The 22,520-nt window shown below is 37.6% G+C and overlaps 1 protein-coding gene across 1 annotated transcript in view; it reads right to left on the reverse strand.

The window, feature by feature from the left end:
* The window catches only part of adamtsl5 (ADAMTS like 5), a 37,798-nt gene that overhangs the window by 377 nt on the left and 14,901 nt on the right, over window positions 1-22,520 (reverse strand). The window contains exons 6-14 of the mRNA XM_087261839.1: window positions 21,263-21,368; window positions 21,021-21,148; window positions 9,107-9,230; window positions 7,372-7,455; window positions 6,435-6,598; window positions 5,342-5,543; window positions 4,512-4,619; window positions 2,702-2,773; window positions 1-1,577 (exon numbers count right to left, since the gene is read on the reverse strand). The exon at window positions 1-1,577 is cut by the window's left edge and continues 377 nt beyond it. Of these exons, the coding sequence (XP_087117965.1) occupies window positions 1,255-1,577; window positions 2,702-2,773; window positions 4,512-4,619; window positions 5,342-5,543; window positions 6,435-6,598; window positions 7,372-7,455; window positions 9,107-9,230; window positions 21,021-21,148; window positions 21,263-21,368 (1,311 nt within the window). The 3' untranslated portion in view covers window positions 1-1,254. The remainder of the gene's footprint in view (window positions 1,578-2,701; window positions 2,774-4,511; window positions 4,620-5,341; window positions 5,544-6,434; window positions 6,599-7,371; window positions 7,456-9,106; window positions 9,231-21,020; window positions 21,149-21,262; window positions 21,369-22,520) is intronic.

Here is a 22,520-nt window from a genome sequence, read left to right on the forward strand (position 1 = left end):
GCGAGGGTTTCCTCCAGGTCCCCACAGTCCAAACACATGCGCTATATAGGTGAATTGAATAAACTAAATTGTCCATAGTGTATGTGTGTAAATGAGAGTGAAGGGTGTTTTCCAGTGTTGGGTTGCAGCTGGAAGGGTATCCGCTGTGTAAAACATGATGGATAAGTTGGCAGTTCATTCCGCTGTGGCGACTCCAGATGATTAAATGGACTAAGGAAAATGAATGAATTTTCATGTTTGAATTCATTTAACACACAAATATTGTGGAAAGTGTTAGAGGAAAGTTGACAGTGGCTCAGTGGTTAACACTGTCCCCTCACAGCAAGAAGGTTGCTGCTTTGAGTCCTGGCTGGGCCAGTACTGGGTTGCAGATGGAAGCCCAAGTGGTACTCACTGCAGAGCCACTTGGGCAGCTTCAGCAAGGGGGAGCTTGAGCTCCAGCTCCTCCTTCCTTGCACTTCTTCTACAAGTGATGTAACTGAGGGTTGGGGTTAGGGTTGGGGTGGTTTTACGCAATAAAACAGCTTATAGGAGGAGGAGTTGGAGCTTAATCTCCCCCTCATTGTAGCCCAAGTGGCTCTGCAGAGAGCAGTGTCTCGATTGAAGGGCATCCACATATATAAAACATGCTGGATAAGTTGGCGGTTCATTAAGCTGTGACGACCCCTAATGAATAAAGGGGCTAAGCCGAAGCAAATTAATGAATGAATAAAGTAGATGGAAGAAATGTAAACAGACCTTTAAGGAACAAACCAAATATATTATCATTTTACTGAAACTCATTTCTAATAAATCCAGACCGTATTCAAGTGGTCTCTTAATCTTTTTCTATGGCTGTATAAACCAAGGTTTCCATTAGAAATACTGTCAACTTATAAATACATACATATATATATACAGTATATATAAAAGATAATACACATGATAAAGATATACATGTTGACAAGTGGTTTTATGCCATTAACAAACGTGGTGCTAGAAAGGGCATCATACACTGTATATTATTTACTTTGGTGTATAAGTTTTTTTTTTTTTTTTAAAGGTGACTGACCACCTAAAGTGCTTCATTTAGTGACTCTCTTTGCTTTGGTTTGCCTCCTCGTGCCCCCATCAACCAAGTGTCCGATGTCCTTGCTGTGGAATGCCAAATGCTTCAGTAAAATCATCAGTGTCGTAGTGAGGTTTCTAACTGTGCCGCCTTATTTATTTTCTTGTGCATGAAAGTTTTTGGTGAAAGCGTGAACGTCCATGCGTTTACCAGCGAGTCCTGCTTCCTCTGTTTCCACAGAGCTCCTCCAGGGGGCGCAGCAGGCCGTCTTCACGCGCTCGATAAGGCTGAGCGTAGCTGTCCTCCTCTATTAGGATGCGATTGAGAGTGCGTTCATAATTAATATGCCGTCGAAGCATCAGCACATACTGGTGGCCCTCCTCCAGAAGGGGACAGTCACATTTGTTGGGGGCCCACAGGAACTCCCGGTGCTCCACACGATAGCGGTTGCGATATGTGTGGATGATCTGGACGTCGTAGCGGGTCTCCTCACCAAGATAGACTTTTTCCAGCACTTTAACTCTGAATACTGTTTGAGGAGAACAAGGTATTGTCATAGCCATATATATATATATATATATATATATATATATATATATATATTTATATATCAGTGGTGTAGTCCTTGCTATACGCACGTACACTCAGTATGCTTACTTTTTTCCATGAGCTGTATGGTTATTACCACTTCTGAGGATCAATAATTGAGTATACCCTCAGTATACTCACTTGTTTTTCTGATTAAACTTCCCTAATTTACATGTATTTGCGTCCCCTTTAACTGTATACCAAACTGTTTTTTTTTAACTCACAACTTAATTTGTTAAGATGTGCCTATTTCTTACAATTCTTACTTAAATATATATATGACACATTTTTCTTTGTTTACCCCAAAAGGATCTGATCCTGATCCACCCTAAAATTAAAATCCTAAAATTGCCCCTGTAAAACAGTCCTTCACATTTGTCTTAATTGTGCCGCTAGTGAACTAGTATATAATAGCGACAACAGAAGACAGACTTCTAATAGTTTGGTTTAAAACAAGCAATGTGACAATTAAAAATAATTGCTGATTGATGTTAAAAGGAACCTATAAAATGTAAAGTAATAAGCCAGTAAAGAAAGTAAGCTAAAAAGCTGTCTTTCCATGTATGCACAGGCCCTTTTGAGTTAACTTAAATACAGGTAACCGTTGTAAAATAATAATAATAATAATAATAATAATAATAATAATAATATATATATATATATGTATATATATATATATATATATATATATATATATATATATATATATATATATATATGTATATATATACATATATATATAAATATATATATATATATATATATATATATATATATATATATATATATATATATATATATATATATATATATATATATATATATATATAAAATCTCCAATGAAACGAAGAAACATTGACTTTCGTCGTTTCTTTGCCTACTTTTATTTAAAATTTGTGTCGGGTGTAATAGTACACCACCTTTTTTTCTAGGACTACACCACTGATATATATATATATATATATATATATATATATATATATATATATATATATATATATATATATATATATATATATATATATATAGACTTGTGTTGTGTTGCAATCATATCATTGAACTCACCAAAATCTTTTTGGCAATACTGTCTCTGGCGTTCACCTTTTCCTCGTACCCGCCGACATTTCCCACAGTGGCCTATAGAAGCATGTAATGTATGCATGACATTACAAAAAAATATGCAAAACAACAATTAACAATTAGAATAAATCAGAAATATATGCTAATAATAGACATTTGTGAATCTCTTCTTACAATTAACCTTGTCTGATACTACGAATACTGAAATTCTGAACTTTGCCCAAAGTTGTTTAAACGTTAACCTGAGTACTGGGGTTAGAGGCCATTCACATAGAAAGCATCTTTGAAAGTGCAAGATGCAGAACAACAATCATAGCATCAAATAAACATTTGTCATGCTAACCTGCTACATCTTCTGTAGAAGATTGCAATGCTTGCCAAACCAATGAGTTCTTCTGATTGGTCCAATGCTTTGGAACTGACACTGATGAGTAGCGCTAAAAGTTTTAGGTGATGTATGTACGTTTTTAACTCTTCTAAAATTACCATAATATCTTTGCACATATTTAGGACACATGGCTAGTGAACATACTAGTTTATCCGAAAACCATTACTAAAGTCAGTTATTATCCTTTGAAAATGTGTGTTCAGTGAAAAAGAAAATTCTGTCGTTTTGGTCTCTATAGGCTACAGCCATTCAACAGTGCAAAAGAGTGCACTTTATTCCAATGAAATAGTAAGGGTTAGAATCTAATTAATGCATATAAACCTCTTTGACATTATTAAAAGTACATGGTGAGTGGCTGATATTTGTTGGTTTGCACAGTCACACAGTTTTAAAGTTCAACACTACACTAACCGGCCGCTTTATTACAGTAGGTACACCTTTCCAACTGCTTGTCAATGCAAATTTCTGATCAGCCAATCAAATGGCAGCAACTCAATGCATTTAGGCATGTAGGCATGATCAAGACGATCTGCTGCAGTTCAATATGGGGAAGAAAGGTGGTTTAAGCGACTTTGAACGTTGCATGGTTGTTGGTGCCAGACAGCCTTGTCTGAGTATTTCAGAAACTGCTGATCTACTAGAATTTTCACACACAACCATCTCTAGCATTTAAAGGGATTTCGTGAGACTAAATCTTTTTTTATTAGTTGTCAGCAAGTGATTTTAAACCTTTTTTTTAAGATGACTGATACTTACATTTGTATTTTATTGATTTATGCACACAATCTCAAAATCATTTGCTACTTATGAATGCTATTCATATGTGCTACGTATGCACTTTTGCGAAATTAACTTAGAATAAATTTCCTAATGGTTTCTGTGCAGCATTTTTATAAATGATGAACTCAGATTCCTGGACCAAAGTCATTGACAAAGCAAAAGCACTGCTGTATTGACCTTGTTCTTCATGTATGAGCAGGCACAGCCATTAGAATCTTTTTGGCTCAAGATTTTCAGTGTTATTCACTTCCATTGATTTTTATGCATTTTATATAATTTACACCTTGTTTACACTGCTTGATGTTGCAGGCTAAAACTTTCTTATTGTGTTATTCTACTTGTTATGTATATTCATGAACACACTTGTTTGTAGAGCAAGTAGTTTGACTGTTTTCCTAGACATTTCTCAAGTAGGAAGTTAAATTCTATTTGTTCTTAATTTCTAGAACCTTTCGTGCAAATATATATTTCACAATTTTGACTTTTAGAGAATTGTGTAATACAAAACATTGAATATATGCTGTTAATTACTTGCTACATTCTGTTTTAATTTATTCTTCATTTTCAATATGAATAATAATTAACTAATATATTTTAACATAACAATGGCAGAGAAGACCTGCTGACCTCTACGATGTATTTCAGGCAGTCGATTCCTGCGGTTTTCATCTCTTTCCAAACGTGGGACTGGCTGCTGCTGATAGGGGGGCTGAAAAGGCCATTGAGCAGCGGGACCTGAGAGCATGACCTCGTAAATCACATTCACAATAGACTCCTAACATTAAGCTTTAAAAAAGCACTCCACCTTTTTTGAAAATAGACTCATTTAACAACTCCCCTAGAGGTAAACAGTTGAGTTTTAACAGTTTTAAAACCATTCAGCCATTATCCTGGAGCATTTTTAGCTTAGCATAAATCATTGAATTATATTACATCATTAGCATCTCACTCAAGTTTAGATAATTCTGCTATTTAAATCTCGACTCTTCTGCAGTTGTAGGAGCAATGCCAAGTTACCTATTGTTACCTAGTAACCTAGCTGGAATTATATAGTTTATATATAAGCTGGAATTATAGTATATAGCTCCTATATTGCCATAGAAAATACCCTTTTTTCAGTCAGTCCAAATACAAAATATATCTACAGACAAGTCAAGCTTTAGGACAATAAAAAAAAAAACTTGAGCTTTTTGAGTGCTAATGGTCTTATCCAATTCAATGATCTATGCTAAGCTAAGCTAAAAGTGCTCCCACAAGAACTGGAGATGGGCTGAATTATTTCAAAAATGTTAAAACTCAACTTCTGTAGGGACTTGTAAAATGTGCTAATTTACAAAAAAGTGGAGTGCTCCTTTTATCACATGTACTAAAGCTTAAATCTACAATTTAAGATCATATCACTGTGCAGTAAATATTATAGCTAGTGTAATTTGACCAAGATTAATGAAGAACTTTACCCCAGAAGAAAGCTCTAGTGGTTGGCTGTGCTGTAGTGGTGGTTGTGATAGTGGTGGTCCTAGTGGTTGGAGGCTCAAAGGGCAAGTGGTTTGCTGTGTGGTGAGTCTGTCGAAGCTGACTTCTCCCATGATACAAGGCATATCGGTCTGGAGGAAGCCAGTACTCATACTCTATCCCAGATTTCTTATCAGTGGACAGGACCTACAGTCATGCAATACAAATTAACATTAACAAATATATACAGTACTGTGCAAAAATCCTAAGCACTTCACCAGCTTTGTTTGCCTAAGACAGGGGTGTCCAAACTCGGTCCTGGAGGTCCGGTGTCCTGAAGAGTTTGTCTTCAACTCGCTTCAACACACCTGCCAGGAAGTTTCTAGTATATCTAGAAAGAGCTTTAATAGCTGGTTCAGTTGTGTTTGATTAGGGTTGGAGCTAAACTCTCCAGGACACCGGCCCTCTAGGACAGAGTTTGGACACCCCTGGCCTAAGACTTTAGCACAATAAATAATCAATCAGTCTCTTTATTAAAAACATAAAATATAGGATATATGCCTGAAAAAACAACAACAGCACAACATTTCCTCTTCAAGCAGAAGTCTGTTTATTGTGGCTTCCCTTGGCACTGTTTTGTTCTAACTACCCTGACATTTTCTGAAATAATGCTGTGTAATATCACACTTTTTTAGCATTTTCCAGAGTTTTTCTTTAGGTTTAGTGTCAAAATTTTTTTTTTCCTGTCCAGTTGATCTTATACAGCCACTATAATATTCATCTCTGGACCCTGTGAAGGCCATTTCATGACTGTCTGTGTTTCATCAGTTGTTTTCTTTCTCCAAATAGGATTTTAATTGCCTTTAGCAGATAATTATCTTGCTAAAAATGATAAAAAAAAAAAAAACTGTTACTATTGAAGTCCTTTTTCAGAACAAATGGCACAATAGATTAAAACTTATCGGTACTTTTCAACATTCACAATTGCCTAAAACTAACATTTTTGAAAAGTACTGTAGATTTAAGATTTTTTATTTATTAAAGTTTTAATATATATATTTTTGTGGATTATAGTGTTTGTGTAATTATAAGGCGAACCATGATGTGCAGGTCCTCCTGAGTCGGTCCTGAAACCTCAAAGCTCTCCCAGGTGTCGGCGGAACGGCGGTACTGCAGTTTGGTCCCCGCCACACTGTACTCTCCAGGAACATTGATCTTCCAGTTCCCATTGATAACAAACTGAGAGCGTCCATTCTGGAGTGCTTGAAAAGGTCAACAAAAAGTTATTTTCTCAAAAACATTGCAGTACCAAAAAACACCAAACATTTTGCATAATTTTCCAAATACAGCCATTGGACAAAGCACACAAAATAAAGTTACTGCAAAAAAATTATTAAGTTCTTCAGTGATTTTTGGCTAGGTAATTGCAGCTTTAGAAATTGAACTAAAAGTTTCTAGTTTTCCTCTCAATTCTGACTTTATGGCTATATCTCACAATTATAGCCATTTTTGGTAATAATTATGCCTTTTATGACATTGTAATCTTATGGAGTTTCTTCAAACTTTAAACTTTTTTCTTTCAAATTTTGAATCGTTAAAATATTAATTGAACTTTTTCCCTCTTTGGACTTTTTTCTTCAGAGTTGTCTTGCAATTCAGACTTTTTTTCATTAGAAATGTGACTATAGCATTCAGCATTCACAATTTCAGTTAATTTTGACTGACATGACATACTGTAAGCAGATGATAATGTTATAAACAGCAAAGAGTTGTCTGAAAGCAATTGATGCATGTCCAAAAGCATTTGCGATTTGTTGGAAGGAATGAGAAACTGCTACTATGATGTGCACAAATGACTAACTGTTTTGAGAAATGCATTAACTGTTGTCCAATGTAAAAAGTGTTGTGAGAAATGCACCAAAGCCACTGAGAAAAACTGAAAAATACACTCAACTACCTTTTTTTTTATTCATCTATTCAGTCACTGAAACAAGCTTTAACAGAGAAGAGATCGCACACGAGGCTGTGCTCTAACCTAGATAGTTTCTGCTGTTATCAGTCACTCTGATGTGTGTGGCTCCGGCCGGGATCATGGTGACCTCACTGTATCCAAACAGTCCTGCAGGGAAACACAGACCATAGAGTAATGCATCTCAGCCTTCTCAGGGAGGAAACACAAACACAAACACACACACACACACACACACACGCGCGCGCGCACGCACGCACGCACGCACTCACATACAAACACACAGAGTTATTTCCAACAGGTGCACAGTCCCGTGCGGCACAACACAATATGTTTCCACGATGTGCCGTTCTACAGCTGCAGCATCAACCTGGTACTGAACTGCAGAATTATGACCCAGGCTGATCTTCTCTGACCCTTGACCCTTTTTACAGAGCTCTGCACTCACAAGCTCAAATCTGTTAAACTACTCTCAGAAATCCACATGGAAAAGAGTGGGGAAACAGAATGGCTTTCAAATGACTTAACAATGCCAGTATTATAAGTGTGTTGTCCCCGATGTAAACGCTCTGCATTTTTAGTTGGCTGGCGTGAAGGAGGCTCTGTTTCATCTAGAGAAGTTCAAAGCCAGAGGTGTCAGTTGAAAGGTTGAACTCAAGACAAGATATTTTGAATAATGTTTGAAACTGGCAGCCATTGACATCCATCGTAGGAAATAAACACTATACAAGTTAATGCCTGATAAAACTTAGGGAAAAAATTCATAAAGGTTTGGAACCACTTGAGTGTTTGGAACCACTTCAGTAAATAGTGAGAAATCGTACTTTTCTGATGAACAATGCCTTTAAATTATTTTGAAAGAATAGTTCTAACATTAAATTCAAACATAAACTTATATGTTATAATATTATATAGTTGAAGTTAGAATTATTAGCCCTCCTTTAAATTTATTTTTCTTTTTAAAAATGTTTTCCAAATGATGTTAAACAGAGCAGGGAAATTTTCACAGTATGTCTGATAATATTTTTTCTTATGGCGAAAGTCTTATTTGTTTTATTTTGGCAAGAATAAAGGCAGTTTTTAATTTTTTATGAACCATTTTAAGGTCAAAATTATTAGCCTAAAATTACCCTAACCTGCCTAGTTACCCTAATTAACCTAGTAAGGCTTTTAAATGTCACTTTAAGCTGTATTGAAGTGTCTTGAAAAATATCTAGTCAAATATTATTCAGTGTCATCATGACAAAGATAAAATATTAGAGATGAGTTATTAAAACTATCATGTTTAGAAATGTGGTGATCTTCTCTGCGTTAAACAGAAATTGGGGGGAAAAAAATTAACAGGGGGGCTAATAATTCTGACTTTAACTGTAAGTCATTTCCACATGGGGGGGGGGGCTTGGTGGCTCAGTGGTTAGCACTGTTGCCTCACAGCAAGAAGGTTTCTGGTTCAAGTCCTGGTTTCATCCAGGTGCTGCGGTTTCCCCTACAGTCCAAAGACATGCGCTATAAGTGAATTGAGTAAACAAAATTGGCCATAGTGTATGTGAAAGTGAGTGTGTATGGGTGTTTCCCAGTACTGGGATGTGGCTGGAAGAGCATCTGCTACATATAACATATGCTATTTTGGTTGGCAGTTCATTCCGCTGTGCTGGGCCTTATGAATAAAGGGACTAAGCCGAAGGAAATGAATGAAAGAATAATTTTCATATATTGTCATCAGATTTCTATATGTGTACTTTGATAGAATGTTTTTAAATTGTCATTTGGTAGGAGTGTATCAAAAAGAATAATAGCTGACCGTTGTTCTGGCCGTTGCTTTGATAAACGCTTTTGTGATGAAGGCAGGTTGAGTTGTGGCCTCCACACACCATGCAGGCGTCCTCCTGCTGCTGCGATCCAAAGATCAAGTCACATCCTGGCTTCTGCACACACACACACAAACTGCAATTAGAAGGCAACATATCAAGCTCCGGCACATTCAACAGTATTAACAGCACAGGCTGATCCTGCAGCACTGCCTGGCCTGCTGAAGCTTGGAGACGATCCAAGAAACAAATTTAGACACTATTAAAGCAGCCAAGATTGCAGATACTTAAAATAGATGCAATTATTTTGTCACTTTAAAAGCAGTGTGTTTGTTGTTAACTGTTCATCTATAAAAAGTTTCTCCGCCACTTTTCAGATTTTTGAGGTTTATTTATTTAATCGTAACTACAGGTACTTTCAGTGTGGTTGAATATAGTATGATGAATTGAACACTACCACAAATAAAGTGTTCTTAATTGTTGATTTTTAATTTGTTTGGTAGTTTAAATGCGTTGAAATGAAGCTTAAAACAGAATACAATGTACAAATGCTAGGTTCCACACGATCAATTTGTGTTGGGCCACGTGAAGGAATTAAGTGAACTTTTAAGTGGATTGAACATAAAACAATTAAGTTGTCCCCAAAAAAGCTTCAAGAATTGTGTTTTAGCTCATTTTAAATAAGTCATTTTTGAGCGTACATAATATACATACAAAGGATTTAATATTTAGAAAAATATTCATTAAAGATATTTAATATAAATATTTATAGGAAGTTTGGACTTTTTATTTATTAAAGAATTTTTTAAAAAATTAGATATCTTCATTATTTACCCACATTCAAGTGGTTCTAAACTTTTATGAGCTTCTTTCTTCTGTTGAACTCAAGACAAGATATCTTGAATAATGTTGGAAACTGGCAGCCATTGTCATCCATCGTAGGAAATAAACATACTATGAAGTCAATGGTGAAAAAAATGGGAAAAAAGAAACTCAAGGTTTGGAAGCACTTGAGCGTAAGTAAATAGTAAGAAATCCTAATTTTTGGATGAACTATGCCTTTAAATTATTTTAAAAGAATAGCTCTTATGTGAAATTCAAATATGAACTTGTAAGTCATTATATCGTATAAGTCAGTGGTTCCCAACCTTTTTCTCTGGGGCCCCCCCCACATGAACATATACAAACATTGGAGCCCCCCCACCATATAAATACACACGCACGCACGCGCACACACACATATGTACTGTGTATACATATATGTATGTATGTATATATATATGTATATATGTATGTATATATATGTGTGTGTGTGTGTGTGTGTTTGTGTAATATAAATATTTAATAATATGTATAGAAAATATAAATTAATCAGTTTTAACTTGTCTTGGCCTTCAATAAAACCAAAATTTAGGTAGGCTTTGTCATACTGTCTAATATTTTTCTTCGCCTCTGAAGAATCACTGCATTTACGTTTCTCTGCCATTTTTGTTTTGATTTCGCCTTTACGACACGTTGACAAGCAAGTTGCGTGAGTGAGCAAAATTTAAATAATTATTTAAAGTTATTTATTTTAATTATTTTTAATATTATGTTGGAATTTTAAGCATGTGTTTATATATTTTTTTGGTACTTAAAAATACATATATAATAGTAGGGCTGTCCGATTTTGGGAAAAATCATAATCACCATTATTTTGGTCATAATTGTAATCACAATTATTCAAAACGATTATCAGTTGAAGTCAAAATTATTAGCTCTCCTGAGATTTTTTTTAAATAAATATTTCCCAAATTATGTTTAACAGAGCAAGGAATTTTAACAGTATTTCCTATAATATTTTTTCTTCTATTTGTTTTATTTTAGCTAGAATAAAAGCAGGTTTAAATATTTTGAAACCAATTTAAAGTCAATATTATTAGCCCTCTTAAGCAATATATATTTTTGATTGTCTGCAGAAGAAACTACTGTCATACAATGACTTGCCTAATTACACCAAGCCTTTGAATTGCACTTTAATCTGAATGTTTGTATTTTGAAAAATATCTAGTAAAATATTATTTGCTGTCATCATAGCAAAGATAAAAGAAATCAGTAATTAGAAATGAGATATTAAAACTATCATGTTCAGAAATAAGTTAAAAAAAGAATCTTTCCATGAAACAGAAATTGGGGAGGAAAAGGGTTGCTAATATTCAGGAGGGCTAATCTGACTTCAAGTGTATAAATACAGTTATTTTCCACCCTGCAAAGGAAAGAGAAATAAATACTATGAAACAAACTGTGCTTTAAGCATCTTCACTGTAAGAAAAACACTTTAGCTACAGCAGTCCTTCAGTCAAGAGCAGCGAGGGCTTTCTCGTTGTTTGATTAATAATGATAAAAACAGGTGACAGAAGGATTAAAGCGCGCTGTTTCTTTAATAGTTTCTCTTTCACGTCTTTTGATCCTCAACTCGTTTATTACACAAATCAGGTTTAATATAAATAATCACTTAACACCGCGTTTTGACACCTATTTGACCATTAAAGCGCTCACGTTAAGATGACTTTAGATGTCTGCGCTCCTCTGCTCGTCTCAGTGTGTGAATGAGAGCGAATGCTGACCGGCCGCATGCTTCTGACTCAATGACTAAAAAATATGGACGACGCGACAGCCCCTTTTCCCATTGAACGCCTTGAGGGCAAAACGCCTGCTTGACGGGCACAAACTGTCGCAAAAGACTGCTGAAATTGGAGCCTTGACATGCGCAGAAGGACTGTCGGATGGAGCCAGAGGAGGAGCCGCGAAAATGAGCGGAGTCGAGCTTCCAACCAAACGCTTTATGTAAAATCAACAACGCCCCCCGAACTTCTCAGCATGCGTTTGCTGTCATATCAACACAAATGGATGTAATAACGTTAACAAATATGAGGGTTTTATATATTCAATCGCGCCAGCTCCGGGCCGCAGCGCATAACCTACTCGCGGCGTCGCGGGCTGATTCCGGCTCGCATGCGGCAGCGCCGGCTCGCTCGGCCGCCGCATCTGGCTTGATTGATTCGGGCTGGAATCGGGCAGTGAGTCCAGGCATCCGGAGTAGGTCCAGCAGAGGTAGTCAGTCTGAGCTCTGAGGGGTAAGTCTCCGGCAGGCGAGAATCTAGCCGGAACTGGCCCGAGTGTGTTTTGCTATCTGGGTGGTTAGGCGTGTATCAACAAACTAATAAAGCCCGAAAAAAGCCCTGACCTTAGCGAATAAACAGTGTTGCGCGCTGCTTTGAGAAACTGTCAATCACAGCTGTCAATCACGATGACACGCCCAGCATTAAATTACTGCTAAAAACAAACTGTTTACAAAAATGAAGATCTGCACCTATTTCAGCACAATAACCAGTGCCTTAATCGACCAGAACCATCTTTCGGGACATTTTATTGCAAGTGTAATATTTTTTTTTATTTGGGCTCAAATCTCCTTCATTAACACAGAGGAGGCGGGCTTTATGACTTGTACTGCAGCCAGCCCCCAGGGGGCGATCTAACGGTCGAGACCTTCACTCAAACGCAGGCTTGCGGCACACTTGTTCTGACTGCGTGTGCGTTCTGCGCACACACATAAGCACGCGCTCTTTCGCGCTTTTAAGAGCAACAACACGTGTACAACTGGAAAGTGGCGGTATATGATGCAATAATCATTTATCTCGATTAATGCTATTTTATAATCGTTTGAAGCCGAAATCGAAATCGGATTTTTGATTAATTGCAAAGCCCTATATAATAGTGGAGCATTTTTATGCCTTTTTCTACCTCAACACTTATCCTTTACCGCGCCCCCCTTGTGAAGCGGGGCGCGGACCCCAGGTTGGGAACCACTGGTATAAGTGATTTCCATAAAGGGTGGCACGGTAGCTCAGTGGTTATTACTATCGCCTCACAGCAAAAAAAAAAAAAAAAATTTCACAGGTTTTTAACAAATATCACGTATATTATAAAAAGTATGCATCACGGTGGCAAAAGTCACTGGTTCAAGCCTTGGGTGGGTCAGTTGGCATTTCTGGAGTTTGCATGTTCACTCTGTGTTCGCATGGGTTTCCCTTCAGGTGCTTCGGTTTTCCCCACAGTCCTAAGACATGCGCTTTAGGTGAATTGAATAAACGAAATTGGCCGTAGTGTATGTGTGTGAATGGAAGTGTATGGATATTTTCCAGTGATAGGTTGCAGCTGGAAGGGCATCCGCTGCTGTTACGACCCCCTTGTTCGAGTCGCAACATAAAAGAGCTCAGACAACAAAATAATGTATATGCAACTTATTTATCATACAAAACTAATAGAACAACAAATCAAGAAACAAACAAATGTCTAGGGGATCATAAAGAAAATAACCAACTTTAACCACACATACAAATAATGCCAAACAAAACCATAAGGTTGCCGAAATAAAGAGATGGTCTTGACGCGAGAACAGCCAGTAGCCACTCTGTCCTCCAGAAGCTAGCACACACTGGCATTTATATGCTTTGAACCAATTGGTAAGCAACCAGGCACCCAATCAGCATCTGCCACATCCATACTGGAATCCTGGGGTCATCACACTGCGTAAAACATAGGCTGGATAAGTCGGACTAAGCCGAAAATAAAATGAATAAATAAATGATTTATAAAAAGTACAACTGTTTTCAACCATGAAAATAGTAAATTATTCTTGAGCATCAAATCAGCATATTAAAGTAAATTATGAGACTGTAGACTGAAGTAATCAGCTTTGATATCAATTGGAAATACTACATTTTAAAATATATTTTAACAGAAAACAGGTGACTTTTTCCGAATAATATTCATTTTACTGTTACTTATTTTGATCAAATAAATGATCATAACAGATTTCTGTCAAAAACATCAAAACAAATCTCACACCAAGCCCAAACTTTTAAACAAGAAAAGCTAGAATTAGAGGAGAAAACTATTTGTTTTATATAGCAAAATATAAAACTTTTTAAAAAAACATACACTACATGACAAAAGTCCTGTCGCCTATCAAAGTTTTAGGAATAACAAATAATACATTGACTTCTAGTTGATCATTTGGTATCAGAAGTGGCTTATATCATAAGTAAAGGCTTCTAAATTACACGTATTTTACCAAAATAAAATATGATCATGCCTTGATTTTTAATTATTTCATTAGGACAGTAAGCTCTGACTTTGCTTAGACAAAAGTCTCATCACTTAACAGAAATATTAACCAGTATAGAATATAAAGTCATGCTGCAGTGGAAAAAGAATTAATATTGTGTGTGACTCCCATGAGCTTGGAGGACTGCATCCATACATCTCTGCAATGACTCAAATGACTTATTAATAAAGTCATCTGGAATGGCAAAGAAAGTGTTCTTGCAGGACTCCCAGAGTTTATCAAGATTCTTTTGGTTCATCTTCAGTGCCTCCTCCTTCATCTTACCCCAGACATGCTCAATAATGTTCATGTCTGGTGACTGGGCTGGCCAATCCTGGAGCACCTGACCTTTATTGCTTTCAGTAACATTGATGTGGGGGCTGAAGAATGAGAAGGAGCACTATCCTGCTGAGGAATTTGCCCTCTCCTGTGGTTTGTAATGTAATGGGCAGCACAAATGTCTTGATACCTCAGGCTGATGATGTTGCCATCCACTCTGCAGATCTCTCACACACCCCCATACTGACTGTAACCATAAACCATGATTTTTCCTTAATCAAACTCGACTGATTTCTGTGAGAATCTTGGATCCATGCGGTTTCCAGTAGATCTTCTGCAGTATTTGTGATGATTGGGGTGCAGTTAAACTGATGATTCATCTGAAAAATCTACCTTCTGCCACTTTTCCAAATGATCAACTAGAAGTCAAGTTAATATTTGTTGCTCTTACAACTGGGGTCGGCGGCAAGACTTTTGTCAGGCAGTGTATATCTCAAAATCAAATCAAATGAAGAAAGGTTGAGCCCTTAATATGTTTTCAAGTTGGGAATGAATGACAAAAACAGACATCAAAGACCCTCAGTAGTGACAACAGACTTCTTTCAACCTCCACTACAGAAAGAATCTAAAAGTAAAGCCTCACGTCCTGAAAGATCTCTCTCTGTGTGTGTGTTTGTGTGTGTGTGTGTGTGTGTGTGTGTGTGTTTAGGTCAAAACAGTGCCAACACAGGCAGGTGAAAACAGATGGACAGCAGAATGACAGATTTGTCTCTCTGAGTCACCTCACACACAAACAAGAGCAGGATCATAAGGCCCGGCCAGGGCTCAAGTGCATTCAGGCAGAAGTTTGGATTAAGCTGCAGAGAACAGGACAAGAGAATGAAAAGAGGCATGCAGGAGTCTTCAGCACGTCTTCAGGATATAATTAACCCCTTCTTTCTGTTTTTAGACCTCTAACACACTCCATTGGACACAGGTGCAGCCCTCCTCCTCATAGTCATACCTGACCACCCATGTGTCTCTGGCTTATTCTGTCCCTCCTTAAAGATAATCTCTGCAGTTTGTGAACAGTGATTCTCAATGACACATTCCCATGAGTCAGGGGGCCTCACCGAGGGGCAATCTCACAGACACAACACAGGCTTGTTGGAAATCGGTGCTTCACACTACATTTTTGTAAAAAAAAAACTTGAAAACGTACTTCGACATACATTTGACTTCAGTTTTCGGCCAGTTTGATGGCAAAAAACTTTTGTATCTTTTTACACATGATATTAATAGCGACATCAATAAAGAATTTCATGCAGTTACTCCAAGTAATACCACAAAACAAACAAATCTATCTATCTATCTATCTATCTATCTATCTATCTATCTATCTATCTATCTATCTATCTATCTATCTATCTATCTATCTATCTATCTATCTATCTATCTATCTATCTATCTATCTATCTATCTATCTATCTATCTATCTATCTATAGTGTCTGTCTGTCTGTCTATCAGTTTACTCAGTAGCTTACCTTGTATAGTGTTGTACTTGTGATGAAGATCTCTTGGTCGCAATTGCACTTTTATCTTAAAAAATTGCTTTTGAAAACCCTAATGCTTGGCTTCAGAGAAGAGCTGGTAAAAAACTAAGGGGCACAGGGTAAATCTGCTTTTCTTTTTGGCTTTGTGGCTGTTCATCAAGACCACGACAAAGTTTGTTTGAGCCCGGGTCAACCATGGCTTGTTATTATATGTATATATTTACGCTGTAATCTCAGCTGTGTACTTTAAACATGACGGCTCCTTTGTGTTCATTCTGGCTTGTTGCGTAAGCGAATGACGTTTCTCTGTAAACTGTAATTAGTGTTCAGTTGTGCGTCTAGCTTCGCCTTTTGGTACCCTTTCTCGTGTTTGGTACTCTTTCGAAAGGGTGCAGAAAAAGTGGTACGGTATGGTTCTGTTTGGTAGACCTTTTGACAGTGGAAACAGCCATAAAAGCATACCACATCGTACCACTCAGTGGATATGGGCCATAATGTATTCTAATCTCAGTTACTAGCAAAAGAAATCAGTTAATGGAACCCTCTGACTGTCGAGATGCCATCATTTGGTTTGGTCTGGTTTGAGTAATGTTGATTTGGTAGAATAAATGATAGAAGCACTTCAGATCACTAGAAAGCAGTGATATATAAATGCCATGAAAAGCCAAGTTGGTTTAGTGTTGTCTTTTACCAGACAAATAGGAAAAAAGTACTATTGATATTGTTAAGTACTACTGCAAGTTAGTTAATTTAAGTCAGTCAACATAAGTTGCAGCCTTTTGTTTTGAGATTTGCTAATTGTAGCGTTTCAAGTCAGGATTCTGATTCGATTAGTTGCATAGTCCTAGTCCTCGCAACCCCGCATACTACTAATTTTGCATTTCTCTTGTGTAGAACACACCGGATTTAGATAATCAGCTTATTAGAAGAGCACTTCAAGAAGGAACTGTATTCAGATTGACATGTTCCCTACATAGTGTTTATTGCTCTCAGCTGAACCCATTTGAACACTTTTAATCTGGAATCATGGCAGAACCACAACAGTGGTTACAGGGCCCTTTTGGTAGAATCTATCAAACACCTGAAGCATTAAAGAAAATATGCAGAGTGGGGGGTCAAGAGTACCAGGACTTAGAGCTGCTGATCTACAGTAGGTTATCTGTACGACTAGTCCTGTCTTCTGGTAGGTATGTACAAAAACGATCCGAAACATACAACAAAATGAACCCTATGTAATGTATTACAAAATGTAAAAAATGTAGACAGTGCCCTCTAGTGGATTTGTCATCTCAAACATGCAACAAAATGTACCTGGTGCTACGTATTTTATGTTAGCTACATTTTTTAAACTGAGGGATGGATTTCCAATGAGCTCGGGCTGTACATTCACACACATACAAGGTGTGCTTTACACATATGGGTTCAATTTGCCACATGGTACTAATGACTGGGCCCCACTGTGCATGTGCTTCTCCTTTCCAGTCCTCATGTGATGGAAACCAAATTCACCAGCTTGACCTCAGGACTAGTCCATTCAGCATCTGTATGTGCACATACAGTCCAGAGCAAATTCAGAGAACAAACTACAATTTCTAAAACTCTAAAACAAAATTTGAAGAGAATTTGAACTGAGAGTCTCTGCAGTGACCAAATTTTTTTATCATCAAAAAAAATGTAAAATGTTTAACAGAGAAGCATGTTGTGTAGTGGGAAAAGTGAATTTCAGTGATTTCCTAAATGTGGTTCTTTAATCAGAGGTAATACTATTATATATACTATGATAGTGAATATCATGTACATACAGTATGGTAGTGACATAAGCCTATTATGGGACATTCATTCATTTTCTTGTCGGCTTAGTCCCTTTATTAATCCGGGTTGCCACAGCGGAATGAACCCCCAACTTATCCAGCAAGTTTTTACGCAGCGCATGCCCTTCCAGCTGCAACCCATCTCTGGGAAACTATCATGGGACTTGTTCAATTCAATTCATCTTTGTTTCTATAGCACTTTTACGATGTAGATCATGTCAAAGCAATTTAACAAAGAAGTTCTAGTAAACTGAAACTGTGTCAGTCCTGTTTTCAGAGATTAGGTTCAGTTTAGTTCAGTTCAGAGTGGTCTAGAAGTAGTTACAGTATATAAACAAACATAGAAAAAAAACATGTAAAGCATACATGTATGAGTATTTGTAACAAAATGTCTGGTGCATTAGGACAGGAGGATTGTGTTCTACAGGTGGTTTGTCAAGCTCACTCACGTGTTTGGAGCACACTCATGCATCATACCGTTAAGTGATATGTTGTGTGTATGCTTTACTAAAAAGATAGGTCTTTGATCTAGTATTAAACTGAAAGAGTGTGTCTGAGCCTCAGACATTATCAGAAAAGCTATTCCAGAGTTTAGGAGCCATAAATGAGAAGGCTCGACCTCCTTTAGTAGACTTTTCACTGTGCTGCTGTGTACACCTAAATCCTCCAGATTACCAGCAGGGCTAATGGTTGAAATAGACTGGGCACTGTGTCTGCATTCAGACCCGGAGATTGAGGGAAAAGTCCTTATTTATAGTGTTTATGAACATGATTATCTTTATAATGATATAAATTGTGATTAAGTGTATATGTAATTATGAATAACAAATGTAGCAGGGCATTAAATTAGTTTATTTCTTTTCATTTTAACTTTGTAAACTATAAAATCATGGGTCTCCTCACCATTTGTGTCTCATTTTGTGAGCTAACTGACAACAGTTGTTCGGCCCCTGCTCTGCAGGCCACGTCACTCCTGCCACTCCTTCTGAGGTAGACTTGAAACGAAAGTGGGGAGTTTCATGGCCCTTTAAGGACTTAACAGGCAGCCAGTGTAAGGAGGATAGAATTTGGGGGTGATATGATCATTTTTTCTAGACCTGAACTCTGGCAGCTGCGTTTTGTACTGGCTGGAGTTTATTGATACTACAATACCATGATACTTGACACAATACTAGTCAGAACAAAAATTACACATCGGCTATCTTCATGCTGTCTGAATAAATAGTCACTATTACTCTACTAACACTTTAAAAAGGGGTTAAACAAAATTACAACACTTTCTCTCAATTTTGACAACGGTTTGCTTGATGTAGGACATAGGTGTCAAACTCAGCTTCAGGAGTTCCACAGCTCTGCACAGTTAGTTCCAACCCTAATTAAACACACCTGATGAAACTAATTGAGTCTTATTAAGCATGTGTGTGGGTAAGCAGGGCTGGAACTAAACTGAGTTTGACACCCCTGATGTAGGTTGTCATGAGGATCTGTAAATGACCAAAGGGAGTCAGGAAGCAAAATTCAATTGTTTTCTCACATGTACTGTGTTATAGTGCATTATTAAAATGCCATGTCTGCAATGCTTCACAATGTTAATTCATTGTGTCTAGCAGCATGTTTCTTTTTTTTTTCTCGTGATCCATGATATTTCATTACACTGTGTTGTTTACAACACATGCAATTAAATGCATGCATTTAAAGCTTGGTGAGTACTACATTTAGCATGTAGACTAACAAATCACTCATTATGTTCTCATTCACAATGCAGTGTGGGAAATGTTACATGAATACATCTTTGAATGTAACATTTTAATTATAAGTGTCATTAGCATCTGTAAACGCAGGGCTTCTTTGTTACTGGTAAAACGCCTTCAACAGCTCTTAAAGCACCTCTTGCAAGTACAGAATGAATCTGCGTATTCGCTGCATTCATTCAGAAAATACGCACACACATACATTACCAATACCGGCCACATTATTAGGTACACCTGTCCAACTGCTTGTTACTGTAAGTTTCTGTTCAGCCAATCACATGGCAGCAACTCAACGCATTTAGGCATGTAGACATGGTCAAGACGATCTGCTGCAGTTCAAACTGAGCATCAGAATGGGGAACAAAGGTGATTTAAGTGACTTTGAACGTGGCATGGTTGTTGGTGTCAGATGGACTGGTCTGTGTATTTCAGAAACTGCTGATCTACTTGGATTTTTATGCACAACTATCTCTAGGGTTTACCGAGAATGATCTGAAAAAGCTCCACTTTGGGACAAATGAGCTACAGAAGACCACACCGGGTGCCACTCCTGTTAGCTAAGAACATTAAACTGATGCTACATTTCGCACAGGCTCACCAAAATTTGACAAAAGAAGATTGGAAAAACGTTGACCAGTCTGATGAGTCTCCATTTCTGCTGCAACATTTGGATGGTAGGGTCAGAATTTGGTGTCAACAACGAGAAAGATGACCACAGTGTACCCATCTTCTGATAGCTACTTCCAGTAAGATAACGTGCCATGTCATAAAGTACGAATCGTGAACATGACAATGAGTTCACTGTACTCAAATGGCCTCCCCAGTCACCAGAACTCAATCCAATAGAGCACCTTTGGGATGTGGTGGAATGGGAGATTCACATCATGTATCTGCAGCCGACAAATCTGCAGTAACTCTGTGATACTATCATGTCAATATGGAGCAAAATCTCTGAGAATATTTCCATATTGTTTAGTCTATGCCACAAAGGATTAAGTCAGTTCTGAAGGCAAAAGGGGTCTAACCTGGTACTAGTAACCAACCCGGTACTGTACCTATTAAAGTGACCAGTAAGTTAATACAGTATATAGGAAGAACTGCCATCTTTCTGAAAACATCTGATAGACAAGTCAAAGATAGATTTGTACTATTTGCAGCTTCTCGATAACAGAATGTGCACTGTAAATGTCACGCTATGATTTATTGTGAAGCTATGTGTAATTTGGCGTTTTTGATGACATCAAGATTTTACCAACAGAAAATCATATAGTCTGAAACAGTGACTGTAGTAACAGACAATAAAAACTGAGTAGTCTGAAAGTGGTAGTAGTTGTTATGTTGAGGTTACTATTATGCAACTGTATACTGAGAACCAGCTACTCACCAGACACTTCCCATTCACACAGACTGTCCCCTGATCTGATTGGCATGGTGTCCCATCAAGCACCCTTCCAAAGTTGTAGTAGAAGTTGTGTCCAATAGCCAGACAGCTGAGCTCACACGGGTCAGAGCCTGAAAGTCGCATAAATCAGGTTTCAGTCAGTAAAAGCACACAGCAGAAAGAAAAGAGAAATCTACACAGTAACACAACACATGCTTCAAAGAGGAGCATCATGCTCGACTGACCGCCGTGAAAGGTAGTCCAGTGGAAACTGCTGCCAGCGACCAGGGGTCTGTCATTGAACGCTTTACACTGCAGCTCTCTGAAGTCCATAGAGTCAGCAGGACACTCCTGATGATACAGACACAAGGCTCAGGAGAGAAAAGACACACACTGATTCATTGACGCTCTTTTTAAACCTGGTATTACACTCAAAACGCTCCGGTTTCCCCCACAGCCCAAACACATGCGCTGTAGGTGCATGGAATAAACTAAACTGGCTATAGTGTACGATTGTGTGTGTGTGTGTGTGTGTGTGTGTGTGTGTGTGTGTGTGTGTGTGAATGAGTGTGAATGGTTGTTTTCCAGTACTGGGTTGTGGCTGGAAGGGCATCCGCTGCGTAAAACATATGCCGGAATAGTTGGTGGTTCATTCCGCTGTGGCAACCTCTAAAATAGAAGCCGAAGGAACATTCCAAAAAAAAAGAAAAACCTCTGGTGCTTGTTAAAACTATTTATTTGTAATGAGCTGAAACAACAGACGTTTTTTGGAAACAACTTAATTGTTTTAAGTTCAATCCACTTAAACTGGTTTAAACTATAATGTAACTTAATTGATTTGTGTTGCGAAAACATGACAGAATTGTGCAAAACTCGACATTTTAAAAGTGTAGGATTCGTGTCTGTCAATCTGATCATGAGTAGATGAAATCATATACAGGTATAAATGGTGTATCAAATGTTTTGAGCTTGTCCACATTCAGCAACATTTAGAGGTGGTCGAAAATAAATCAATCTGCATGCATTCAAACAGCCACAAAGTGAAGTTTATTGATAAACTAATTTTATCATTATTCAATTTATGATTCATCAATCAGACGATTCCTAAACCACTATAAATACCTTAAGTTTCATATGACAGACATCTTCGTTTTGAAGAATCCCCCCTTCCACCCCTACTCCTCCTTTCCTAGATGGGAGGCATACTGGCCTAGTGGTTAGCACTGTTGCCTCACAGCAAGAATGTCACTGGTTCTAGTTCTTACCAAGCCAGCTGACGTTTCTGTGCAGAGTTTACATGTTCTCCCCATGCTTACGTGGATTTCCCCCGCGTTTCCCAGTTTCCTCCACAGGGGCTTTTAAATTGCATGACTTTACAATAGGAAGAATCGCCTACACTGTGTTAAACATATGCTGGAAAAGTTGGCAGTTCATTCCACTGTAGGGACCTCTGATGAATAAAGGGACTAAGCCGAAGGGAAATGAATGAATAGAATTTGGCTA

Source organism: Danio rerio, chromosome 7 (assembly GCF_052040795.2).
Source record: "Danio rerio strain M-AB ecotype USA chromosome 7, GRCz13ab, whole genome shotgun sequence".
Taxonomy (NCBI): domain Eukaryota; kingdom Metazoa; phylum Chordata; class Actinopteri; order Cypriniformes; family Danionidae; genus Danio; species Danio rerio.